General features: G+C 46.4%; 1 protein-coding gene across 2 annotated transcripts in view; it reads right to left on the bottom strand.

Annotated features, from left to right (window-relative positions):
- The window catches only part of BEND7 (BEN domain containing 7), an 82,097-nt gene extending 69,294 nt beyond the window's left edge, over positions 1-12,803 (bottom strand). For both annotated transcript variants that reach the window (XM_047067015.1, XM_047067014.1), the window contains exons 1-2: positions 12,739-12,803; positions 10,329-10,412 (exon numbers count right to left, since the gene is read on the bottom strand). In XM_047067015.1, the coding sequence (XP_046922971.1) occupies positions 10,329-10,412; positions 12,739-12,799 (145 nt within the window). In that variant the 5' untranslated portion in view covers positions 12,800-12,803. The remainder of the gene's footprint in view (positions 1-10,328; positions 10,413-12,738) is intronic.
- Between the last annotated feature and the right edge of the window lie 304 nt (positions 12,804-13,107).

A 13,107-nucleotide genomic window follows, 5' to 3' on the forward strand; every position in this document is an offset into this window, starting at 1 on the left:
GCAAAGAATGAGAGTAAGTTGCTTGCCCACATGACCAAAGTAGACCAGAGGAAGACGAATCAGCTCTGGGCCCATCTGTGTTGCTCAAGGCACCAGGCTCTCTCCTGTAGAGTGGTTAAGGCAAACACACCTGCAACAACTCCTTTCCAACCGTATTTCACACAAGGCTTATTAAGGGACCCATTAAAGTCTTGCTAGTAATTGAAAAAATTATATATGTGCAATGAGAATGAGTTAACGTTAACAGAAGAACCTTAACTTTTGCATCTCCTGACTTTTTAACTTTTAGCTTGTACCTTAACCTTGCATTTTTGTGGGGTTCTTTACATTTTCTCTGGAGGTGTAAAGTCATATTTGAGATATAATTCCATTAGCCATACAAGCAACTTCAGAGGCTATTATGTGGCATCAACTTTTTCTGTAAAAATAAATTGTTAAGGATATTATTCCTGGAACAGAATAAATTCTTGGAATTACTGAGTAACTTATGTACCGTACCACTGTTCCAAGAACACATTACTTATTTTATCATGACAAAGTAAAGTTATTAATCTTCCGGCTTCCATTTCAACAATGAGAAATGCCGTGAGATGTACAGACACCTGCATTACATTTCAGTTCAACTTTATATCATCCATAAACATCTCTGTGTTGGACACCTCATCCAAACAAATGCTCACAGAACACTCCATGTACCATTCGATTTTATGAAACTATAAAAGTTCCTTGCTGTTAATTACAGAGACAAATGTCTCATCACACATTTGGTTACCAGATCGCATAATTAGTTTTCTCCATTAACCTTTCAGATATAAAATTTGATTTCTGAGTAAAAAAACATTGTAAAACCCTTGCAGTTCAAATGGTATAGTATATTTGTACGTGCTTGAAAAAAAATGCAAAACTAAGAAAACAATTTTATGGATTCTTATTTACAAGGATACTCATTGTCTGCAATGCTGAAAGGAAATCTGTCTAAACTTCTTAATGATTTTAAAATATATGATCGAGTATGCATGTAAGAAGCTGTCCTTTGCATAGAAAGGAGGCTCAGAAACCTGGCCGTGAATGGATGTGCTCGCTCTGGGTATGGCGATGTGGCTGGCTGGGTCCACCCCAGCCCCTTGTTTCTGCCCCCCTTCACAAGGGCATCTGGGAGACAGCTGGGGAGGGAAGGGCGTCCAGCCTATAGCAATGCAATCGTTTTTCTCGGCTCAAAGCTAACTGACCCCACAACTGTGGACTGCAGAAGACGATGCTCTAACTCACATGTGTAGGGGGCATTTCTGATGGTCACAATGGCTTGGGGGGGGGGGTTGCTCCTGACATCCATGTACATTTGTGCCGCCCACACTCAGACCTCTTGTAACATGTGGGACAGTCCTGCACAAGAAGACGGTCTCCCCTCAACAGACTGTCCCGCTCACATCAGATGATAACTACACTTTTAACATGTTCCAAGCATGGGACTCCTTCATTTATTCAGAAATAGTTGTTGTGAAATCTACTCCGTGTCAGGTACCGGGCACCAGGAACACGGTAAATGGAGCCTTGCCTGCAGGAATTCAAGATGAGACTTGGGCAATGAAGGCTCAAACAGCCCGGGTGGCAGACACTGTTCCCGGCAGAGCCCAGCAGGGCAGACGCCAGGCCCACGTGCGGCCGTATCCAGAGGTGCCCGCACAGCGCGTTGTTATATGCAAGGCCCTGGAGGCCAGGGGCTAGAATACACACAAAGGCACAGTGGTGCATCCTCTTTCGGGGTTAAACTTGAAGAGAGGGACCTGCCATTAACCTAATAAAAAAGAAAAAAAAAAAACAAATGAAAAATATAGCTTCGATAGCCAGTGCTGACAAATTTTACGCCTGGTATGGGAGGTCCAGTTAGGTACGAAGAAGGATGTGTAAATTTTCACCCTTTGAAGCCAGGGCAGGACTTAGAGGTAAAAGAGTTGGGTAATAAAGTTTCAAAATGGCTGATTCCACCACTTTATTTATTTCTTTAAAAATTTTTTTTAGTGTTTATTTTTGAGAGAGAGAGAGACAGAGCATGAGTGGGAGAGGGGCACAGAGAGAGGGAGACACAGAATCCGAAGCAGGCTCCAGGCTCTGAGCTGTCAGCACAGAGCCCGACGTGGGGCTAAACTCAGAGACTGCAAGATCACGGACACTCAACCGAGTGAGCCACCCAGGCGCCCCCACTTTATTTTGAATTTAAAGTGGACATCTTATTCACTCCCTGAGCATGTACTTATGTGACCATCGTGGGGCTGGGCAGTGGGGACACGGAAATGATTCTCAGGGAGTTTACACCCCAGTGCGGGGAGAGAGAGAGAGAGAGAGAGAGAGAGAGAGAGAGAGAGAGAGAGACACAAGCAAACTGGCTTTGCTGTGATAGCACCCAGCCCTTGATGCTGTGGAAGGAGAGGTGAGGGGAATCAGGGAAGGCTGCCTGGAGGAAGCTGCATCAACTTGGGAGTCTTCAGGGATAAGAGAGAGCCACGGACAGAAGAGGGAGGATGGTCCAAGTGTGAAATTCCAAGCAGAGGAGGTGGTATGTGCAGCCACCCGGGTGACAAAGTGCCTGGCCTCAAAGGCAAGGACAGAATCCTGCTGCACGAACGAAAGTGGTGTGGCATGGCCGAAGCCTGGGAGGTGGAAGGAAAGCCTCAGCTGCGAGCCCAAGGAGGCAGGTGGCAGTTCGTGCAAAGTCTCATCCGTCAGGCCTAGGAGTCTCAGTCCTAACTAGGAAGCCACAGACGGTGAAGAGGTTCAGGCAGGCAGGCCCTGGAGCCGCACGGGGCCCCTGGGCGAATCCCTGCCGGCGTGGGCGTCTGCTCCCTCCTGGCCCACCACCCCCTGCTTCTGCACGCACATTCCAGTCTAGGTGGCGTTCTCTCCAGTAATCTGTGACTTGTAAGAATAACAGAGTTGCTTTGTAAATGTCCTAGGTCTATTTTTAACTTGGAGATGCAAAACACACTGTTCCAAAATCTTTATTTTATCTTATAGATAGCCATGTTATTCTCTTCCAAAAGTAAAAATCCATATTCCCATGGGAACCAGAGAGGCTAAATTGTTAATACGTCTCCTTAGAGTCTGTCCTTCGTGGAGGGTTTTTTGTTTTGTGTTTTTCTTTTTTTTTTTTTAATGATTTGGTCACGATCAGAGTAGGAACAGCAAACCATCAAAACGTATCACGCATTTCGCTCACTCCTGAACCACACCAAGTCTTGATGGGAAACGGAAAGAGGCAACTTTTTCTCAAGACACGGGCCTAGGGGAGCAGGCCCGGCTTGAGTGTTCCCTCATAGCGGGACAAGCCTGTTGCTGAATGCACAGCTTGCTATTTTTCTGAAACTTAGGTCGGTAAACTTGCTTCCCACGGAGCTGGACAACCAGACCTGCCAAAGCCAGTTGATAAACAGGTCAATACTATCTCAAGTGCCTCTAGAAAGCTGTGCCCACGTTAAAGCACAATACCGAGCCAACAGAGCATATACTATTTTTCAGTTATGGTTTTTAACATGTCGCTGGCTTTCCTAGGTGAGGTCCTCTCCTTTTTGGTCTTTTCTAGATGTGAAGGAAAACAAAAAGATTTCAAGTTCTATCTCACACATCAATATCAGAAGTCCCAAGTTTCTGTGCTGCTTTAATGTATGATAAAAGATTCTTCTGGTTAAATGAGGAATATTTTAGTTTGGCACGCTAAATGTCTCCAAAATCTCAACAATGTGGTGTGTGTATATATATTTTAAAGTTTACTTATTTCTTTTGAATAAATAAGAGAGAGAAAGAGAGCATGAGCAAACATGAGCGGAGGAGGGGCAGAGAGAGGGAAAGAGAGAATCCCAAGCAGGATCCCTGCTGTCAGCACAGAGCTCGACTCGGGGCTCGATCTCACAAACCATGAGATCACGACCTGAGCCGATATCAAGAGTCGGATGCTTAACCGACTCTTGGCGCCCCCACAGTGATATATCTTAAAGCAAGTCTTCAGAGTTCTCTACGACATTGTCCAACATACTCACACGTTTAGATACTTGAGTACCTGTCATCTGGGTTCCTATTATGAACACAACACCGTGCTGGGTGCTTCAAAGGATACAAAAAAGAATCCAGGTCACCCTTGCTCTGTCATCTTACAATTTACATGAGGAGAGACAGTGCGAATAAACAACCACAATTCAGTGTGGTAACTGTTCAGGTTTGGGGGCGACAGGGGTGTCTGCAGGTTGACCTGGAGCGCCATAAAGCTGTGTACAAAACAAGTATTAGGCAGTATGTGGCAAATGCTGGATGACGTTATTATTTAGTGCTAAGGTGTTCAGAAGAACAGAACTTCTATTTCAGGAGAAGGGGATAATAAAAATAAGAATACAGCATTTTCTACTCTGAAAAAGTGTTTTATCATATAGGATTTCCAAGACGCTGAAGGGGAGCCTGCTGGGGAAGTCAGGGCCAACATTCCTATTCAACTATGGAAGATAAAGCCTCTCAAGAGTTTCGTGCAAGGTGCTATTAACCGTTAGCCTGAGATTCAAACCAAGGTTTTCTGACTTCAAACCTGACTTCTCTCTATTGTGCTATACGAACTGAGAAGGCCTCCAGGCCTAGGTAATATTGGAATTGGGCTTCAGAAACCGATAGGTGATAGGCTGGTGATAGATGGGGTCTGGAAACGGGCTAACACGTGGGAGGGCCTGGAAGGGAAGGGATGGTGAAGAGCCCACACACAGACAGGGAAAGGCGCCCCAGGAAGTTAATGCTAAGAGACCAGTCTGACGCAGGCCAATGTTTTCAGTAGGAAGAAGAGGGAGAAAAGACTGGAAAGGTGAGCTAGAAGCTAGAAGCAGAGAGCGAACAGCAGAGGGAGGAGGCGAGGGGCCCCGGCTTTCTCAGAGACCACACCGCAGAGCAGAAATACCGCGGGAGCCGGGTCCACGGCCAAGCTCTCGTCTGCGAACTCTCTGACCTTGAGCAAACTGACATTTCCAAAGGCCTGTATTTTTCATTTAAAAATGGAAATAACAATACTTCTCCAGTTTGGGAAAGTGCCCAGCGTACAGCAGATGTTCAACCAACTTTACTTCCTTTCTTCCCAAGCGGGTCCCAGGCTCTGCCCACCCCTCCCTTCTACCGACGGTGCCCCCTCTCATGTCTTGAGCCCCACTCTGTCGGTGGGGGGGGGCGGCGGGGAGAGGATGAGCAGTCACACACTAAGATGAGCCTGTGTGGGCAGAACGGCACAGGTAGGCAGGACCGCAGGCAGCCCCCACGTGGTGAGAGAGGGCAGAGCTGGACATCAGGAACCCGGGTTTTAAAGCACGCTCAACTACTAACTACGGTATAACCTCGCGTGAGTCACTTTCACCCCCGAGCTCGGCTTCCTGTCTGAATGACGGATGGAACACCTGCCTCACACTGTGGTTGTGATGTTGGCTAAATGACCAATCCAAGAGTGTGACGGGCCTGACTGCAGACGCCTCCCGAACTTTAGGCAGCGAGTAGCATCGAAGCGGTCTACCGCTGCGCCTACGGGTACAGAAATACACTCACACGTGCGCTCATATTCAAGGGAGCCGTCGGTGGTCAAGAGCCTCAGAGGCTCTCTCGGCTTTGACTTTGCTTGGATTTGTGAAGCCGTTTGTGCACCTACAGGATAAGGATAAGCAGATATACTTTCAGTGCTGTAGGAAGCCTCAGAAACCACTTTTACGTGGTGGCAAGGGCACCCTAAAAGCTGTGCGGAGTCCCGCAGACGTGGGGCATGTTGCATGGCGCCCTGCGATTACACGCCAAGTTCTTAGCATAGTGCCCTGCGCGCAGCAGCCTCTCCAAAAGTGACACCTGCTGTTATCGGCTCTATTTCTAACCCCAAGAAACACTCAGGTCCGCTGGGCCCTTCATTTTATTTGAGGTTGTTTCTCACTCATGCAACTCTAGCCACAGGTGAGGTGAAACATCGGGGCCCCCCTCCCTGTTGGAAAGAAACAGGACCCGGGTGGGACCCAGGCTGCCCCCCCCCCCCCCGCCATTTCACACATGCACCTGCTCACTTCTCCAGGGAGGAGACTTCCATTGTCGTTAGAGGCTAACTCCCTAACCTGGAAAAGTGGGTAGGGATTGTTGGAGTGTGTCACCTTTGAAAAGACTGGGGACCCTGGTGGGGGCAGCTGTCATCAACAAAGTCACTGAAAAAAGATTTAAAAATTCAGAGATCTCAGGGGCACCTGGGTGGCTCGGTCGGTTAAGTGTCTGACTTGATTTTGGCTCAGGTCATGATCTCACAGTTCATGAGTTTGAGCCCCGTGTCGGGCTCTGTGCTGTGAGCTTGGAATTCTGTCCCTCTCTCTCTGCCCCTCCCCTGCTTGCTCACTCTCTCTCTCTCAAAATAAATAAAATAAACATTTAAAAAATTCAGAGATCTTGAACGTGCTCATCTGGCATGGCTACTATACCCTCTGGTTCATCTTCTGAAAACTGTACGACTTAGTGTCAAAAGGAACAAGAACAACAACAACAACAAAAACAAAAAAACAAAAAAAAAAAACAAAAAAAAACAAAACAAAGAAAGGAACCAGAAGAGGACCAAGAGGGACGGGGCCTGACCCCATAATTGGAGCTCAATAAATATCTGTTGAATGAATAAATGAAAGAGAGTGAACACCTGAAAAACAGACATGTTTCAAATTTATATATTATAATGGTAAATCCAAAAGAAAATCCAATGTAGAAAAAGAGATTTCATTAAATGTTTCCTTTAAAGCTATGAGTAACAAACTCACTGTCTCATTAAAATACTTGCTGAAAGTGCTTTGCTACCAGCTAAGGTCTCCTGATAATCCTTGAATTGTCTGGCCCAACACGACAGAGGGAAAAGATCTTTGGACAGAAGACGTGGGTTTCTGCCAGGTTCCACTATTTATGAGCAAGTCACTTCACTCTGAGCCTCAGTTCCCTCCTCTAGGTAATGGGAGTAAGAACATGTGCCCCAGTGACCTCACAGGACTACTGTAAAAACCACAGGATGACAGATGTGAAAACACTTTTCAAACTACATGTGTGACCTTCACTTAACGTCTGGGTCTTGTGACACTTAGCCCCTTCTTCACCTCCCCTCTGCCTATCCAAATCTTCCCCAAGTTCAAGGTCCAGCCCTTCCAGAGCTCTCCACTTGACCTTGCGTTTGATCCATCCCTTCCAACGGCGCTTTTGCTCATTGCCCTAACGGATCACATCTGCCAATGAATCATCGTTCACACAGAGAGGCATGCGGTGGGGTGTTTCCAGCACATGGAGATGTGCACTGGGATCCCGGCTATGGCACTTGCTACTTGAGAGGCCTCTGGTAGGCTATCAAACACCTAAGTCTCGTGTACAAAACGGATGATAACGACTCTGGCAGATTTGCTGTGAGAAGTAAATGAGAAAATTCATGTGAGGTACTCAACACAATACTGGTGCACGCACAAAGTGTCCAAACTGTTATTATTATTGAATACTGCTCCCTGATGGTGTTCTCCCCAAATGTCTTGGTCCTATCCATTTCCCACCCTGTTCCAGAAAAGTGCTGAGTGCACAGTATTTTCTTAAAAAAGACATCTGTTGGACTGATTAAAACGAGATGCTGTTCCTCTCCAAACAGGTGCTCAAATTTTTATTGTAGGCCCACCGCAGCCAGCTGGGCCACATCAATGTCCACAGGGCAAAATACCCTCGTCTGGCCCTATTATCACATTGATACTGTGTGTGTGAGTCGCAAAGCACTCAGCCAAGCCATTCACACCAGTGAGCTACCCTGCCTCACTCGCGGGCTTCCTTAGTCAACAGCCGGAATATATTCCAAGGAAATAGATTTCATGTGGGAACTCTGCCAAAACTTGGAGCGCTCCCCTTCCCGGAGATATGAACTTTAATCTTGTAGGTGCAGATAGCCCTAGGGATTATACCTACGTCTGAACACAGAAAATCCTACACAGCATCTCGGGGCCACGTTTTAGGACTGCATTATAGGTGAAACAGTTCTTCTGGTGTCCTGCTAACAAACTCCCTTGGGCGTCAGAAACTTCACACAGAAATCTGCACCCTAGCGAGTAGTGTTATGGATAGACTCTAGCAATTTACAAAAACAAACATGATGTAAAGCTATGTTTTGAGAAGAGTACCCACAAACTCCTAATGCCTATGTCTTATAACATCATCAACAACCAAATTCTTAAGTTCATAAGCTGTCGGTAACTATTTCCAATTGCTCTCATTTGCTTTTCCACTTTTTTAAAAAAAATGGATCCAGAGATCACAAAATAAAATTGGTCTTTGGGAGCCATATCACACTTTTCCCAGGATGAGTGAAAGATTGAGAAGTCACCCAGGTACACGTTTCCACTGTTCAAACTTTTGTCTCTTGATGTCTGAGGCCTTCTTGCCCGGTAACTTGGAAAGCTGATCCCCACCCTGGTCTTTCACTGATGTTCTCTTATCTTCCTGGACTCGAGCTGGGAAAAATGAAAGCAGCGATGTCTGCCCCCTTCAAGAGTGTACAGTTTACCGAATTCTGACCACTCGCATCTTCCTCTTCTTCATCCCCCACTTTCTCACACCTAGAATTACTGTTTTCCAAATACACAGCACAAAGGCGGAAAAAGGCCTGTTTTGTTGGACGTTAACTGAACCAAGGACATGATGTTACATTTTGACGATAAATGTAAATTTTCTACTAATAGGCAAATTCCTCATTTCAAATGGCTAAGTCGAGAGGTACTTAGATACAGAATTCCAACCAATAAGGTTAGGGAATGGAAAGTACAGAATTCCAACTCATTAAGTTTAAGGAACTAAAGACAGTACAATCCAAGAATATTCTCCTTCTGGGTCATAGCATTTCACTTGACTATTAACTTTTTGGTTTTTAGTCCTCTTAACAGTGAACAGGTGGTGAGTGTAGTTGCTGGCCTCAGTAATATTCTCCCCTAGGATGGAAAGATCTATGCGCCTTCAGTGGTTGCATATGTAAGACGTGCTGATACTCCCCTCCTATTTTACCTCCATCAAGTATCCATTTGATTTCTCAGTCCTTTGGCAACCCACCCTTTCTCTTCCTCAAAGCAAAAAAAGAGAGATCTCAGTGACAGAATACTACGCCATCTGGCTTTCACGTTGTTCGGCTTTTCAGTACCCCTCACACTGGGTCTGAACAGCAATCCTACTTCCTTCTGCTCTCAATTCTCACCAGAGGTCTGGCAAGTCTGGCCTCGGCTTTTCATCACTCTCGCCCCAACGGTCTCCCATTTTCTGCTCCCTTCTTGTGCAGCACCCGCTCTCAACCTACTTCTGGGGTGGTGAAGGTGTTCGCGATGGGCAAGGCTGAAGCCACAAGCCACCATTTGCTCTCCGCTCTTACTTAAGGGGGACTGCAACTCTTAGTGGCAAAATCTGAAGTTGTTTAATTTTTGGTTCGTGGTCTGCAACTGACAAGCTGCACATGCCAGGTCCTTCACGTAGGGTATCTGTAGCAAACGCTGCACTTGGAAAGATTGGCAATGTTTTGGACTACCTGCTCATTCACCAGGCAGCTACCCTCGTCCGATGGGTCTCACAGGCGCTGCTTTGGCTCCGTTTGACCCTGAGGTGAGCTGGCAATGAGGATGGTAAAGACAAAGCACGGCTAGTCTCTCTGACCAAAAACATTGGTGTGAAATGCCCACAAATCCAGGAAGGGGAGAGCTGGAGCTATCAAGAGGTGGTTGGGCGGACAATCGCACTTTGATGTTCCTTACGCTTTTTTGACTGTAGATTTAATTTAATTTTGTCATGGCAGGATTAGCAACCAGGCCACAGAGGTGAAGGGACATTATAATAAGACAGCATATTAATCCTCTATCCCACCCAAGGCAGAAGCAAAACCAAACAAATAGCGGCTTCCTGGAAATTGAATTTCTGTTATCCAGATGTCAAAGATGTAATACCCCAATTACACAAACTATTGCCAGTGAAGCATGCCCGCGAATATGCAATGGAAATGGGGTGAGCACAGAGCGACAAAACTGCTCAGTCAGCATCTGGCTCTGGGAGTGAGCGATAATTAGCACTGTGTGTAGACACTAATAAACATTTATGTCTGAAATTACAACTTTTAGCAATGTTAATAAGGGATATATTGGCAATCTGTAAAATAAAAGGTCTTGAAAAGAATGTCATACATTAAGCAATGGCAGACATTTCCCGTTCTGGCACAATCTTTTTTTTTTTTTTTTTTTTTTTCCCTTCCCCCTAATTGCAAATGGCCACACTGTTTTGCTGAGAAATTAATTGACATAGGAACCTACCTAAATAAATGGGTTGTGTCTCTTTGGCCTCCCCATTAACATCGTTGCTGAATTCTGAGATCTTATATACCTCATGGTGATAATCTGGGATGAGAAAACAACCAAAAATTATAATTCTAATGGCGAGCAAGATATGAATAAGCAATAAAGACTAGACTCTCGTTATAGAGAAGATGTATAATCTATACTTTAATTTATAAACATAATTTCCAAGAACTCGGTTAGTCACGGAATTCATAGTCTTTAGTAATCCCTAAAACTTTGCTTACTCTGAAAAAGTACGCAAACTTGACCTATTACTTTGACTTTAGAAAACGGCTTTGCTGATCACATAGTCTTCCCAGTAAATTTGGCCCACAGATGCCAATTACCAGGCCTCTTTTCTTTCAAACGACAAGCATGTTTATAAGGAAAAGAAAAACCTTGCCCAATCATAGGCCGGGAGGGCGGGGGTGATTCCAAAATTATCTCCACAACCCATTTTCATGAGTACAGTATATCAACAGCATGCTTTAGGGTAACTCGACACTCTGTTTTCTCAGTTTACCCAGAAAAATACCAGCCTTTAAGCAGCTTACAGGAAAGCACACACGAAAAAACTGATTTGTTATTTCAAACATAGTATAGCTTAGATAAGAAAGCAAGATTCTCATCTTTCACACAAGTGAATCTTTTGCATTCAGCTATGGCACTTTAATATGCAATAGTTTATTTTCTAAAAATGCACCTGCAGAGCAGAGAGAAGAATCAGACCCGTAATTTAAAGAAAGAAAAAAAAAAAAAGGAAAAAGAAAAACTTGCTTCGTCAGGCAAACTTTAAAATACAGTACTTTAAGAGCTTCTTTCTTTTCTACAGAGGCTCCTGTACTTGCCAATGGTCTATTTCTGAAAAGTAGGATCGTCTACGTAAGAAAATAGAGGTTCCTTCTTAAAAGCTATTCCTTTTTTGTTTTGTTTTCTTTGGTGGCCTGAGACCTGACAGGACAAGGTCTACAAAACCACTCTCACTTTTCAGATAGACTAGTTAAGTTCCCTGAGGTCATAAATAAGGAAAGCAGCCTACCTTCCCGAATGAATCAATAGACCAACAGGTCGGTCACATATGGAGATTTTTAAAGTACAAATGACTGAGTAATCAACACGGAAACAGAGGGAAGAGCCAAATATTTTGAATACGTAAAACTATGTCAGGCCTCTTTCATGCAGCAGTATCCAAACTAAATCAGGGAAAACAGGTATGAGGGGATCTTCAAAATGTCTACAATCAAACCATTTTCAGGCTTGCCGAAAACAGGCTTTATTGAATCTACATCATAGGTAGCTCAGCTTAGCTTGAAAAGCTCTGTTACTTGGAATTGCCCTCTAATGTTCATCAGCTCACATGTGACTTCCCCAGGTTGGTCGCCTTGCTCTCTCTACTCTGATGCCAGTGCTCTCTCTACTCTGATGCCAGTGCTAGATAAAACAACAGAGGAAAAAGGGGACAGGTTCTGTGGTTTGCTTTTGACCTCAAGTTGATTCAAAGAAGATTATTTAAGCAAGGTGGTTCTCAACTCAATATCGGGACCCGGGACATTAGGACGAAAAAAGTCACCTGCCTCTAATTTAAGGTGACACAATGCATTTGGATAGACATATTTTTATGTCCGCTCTTAAGTTCTCAGCGTTTTTTAAAAAGTCCTATCAGGAAAATGAAGGCTCTGACAAGTAAATGAACACACACAAGACGACTCAACTTTCCCCTTCCCCCATAAAACATTCCTAAGCCCGAAGACCGCGATGTACACCTGTTAAATCGCCAGGAACCGGCTGGATTTTTTTTTTTTTTAAGGATACTTTTCTGACCGATAAGTGATCTATTCCAAAACACCTTTCCAACCCAAATAACGTCTCTAGAAAAGACGCCGGAGGTCAGCAATTCTCATTTTGGGCTCGTGCACCTCATGAGCTTCTTTCTGGTTCTTAACAGAACCACCACCTTTTTTGCTTCTGTTTGGGGGGAAAAAAAGCAAACCCACAACCATTGGTCGGGATTCGTGTGTGCACGGCCTGACGGAGCGGCAGCTCCCCCACCCCCCAACCTAGCCACAGGAGTGGAATACCAAAGAAGGCTCTCGGCTCCCCAAGTGTCATTGTTTGCTAATTTCCTGATGTGCCCTCCGACTTGTTTACGCTGAATAGCATCCTGCCTCCCCCCGCACAACTTTGCCCGCCGCGCGGCGTGTGCGGCCGCGGCCCCCCCTCCACCGCGGGAGGGGACTCGGGGGTCCCGGAAGCCCGGACCCCCGGAGTGGGACGCGCGGCCGCGGCGCGGGGCGGCGGGCCGGGCGCGGGGCTGTTTACGCGGCGCCAAGTCCTCCCTCCGCCGCCCGCACGCCCCCCGCCCGGCCCGGCGCGGCCCGCCGCTTACCTCGGCTCACCAGTTTGAAGCTCTGGGATTTCCTGCTCCTCTTCCTCTCAGAGAACTCCATGGTGCTGGCAGGAGGCAGGAGGCAGGGGCTGCGGCCGGGGGGCGGCCGGCGGGCGGAGGGAGCGGCGGCCGAGGCGGCGGCGGCGGCGGCGGCGCTGGCTCTTGTCACCCGGCAGCGGGAGCGCCAGGACCAAGGTCCGCGTCTTGAATCCGCAGGGGGAGGCAGAGGCAAGGGAAAAACCACCTCGAGCCCACTCGGGGGCTGCGGCTCGCGGGGTCGGCAGGAGGCGCTTTCCCGGGAGAAGTTGCCCCCGCCTGGCCGCCGCCGCCGCCCGGTCCCCTCAGCACGCCCCCCGACCCCTTCTCATT

This window comes from Lynx rufus, unplaced genomic scaffold (genome assembly GCF_022079265.1).
Source record: "Lynx rufus isolate CCGP_SWC_20201006 ecotype Redwood Valley unplaced genomic scaffold, mLynRuf1.p SCAF_7, whole genome shotgun sequence".
In the NCBI taxonomy this organism is placed as follows: Eukaryota; Metazoa; Chordata; class Mammalia; order Carnivora; family Felidae; genus Lynx; species Lynx rufus.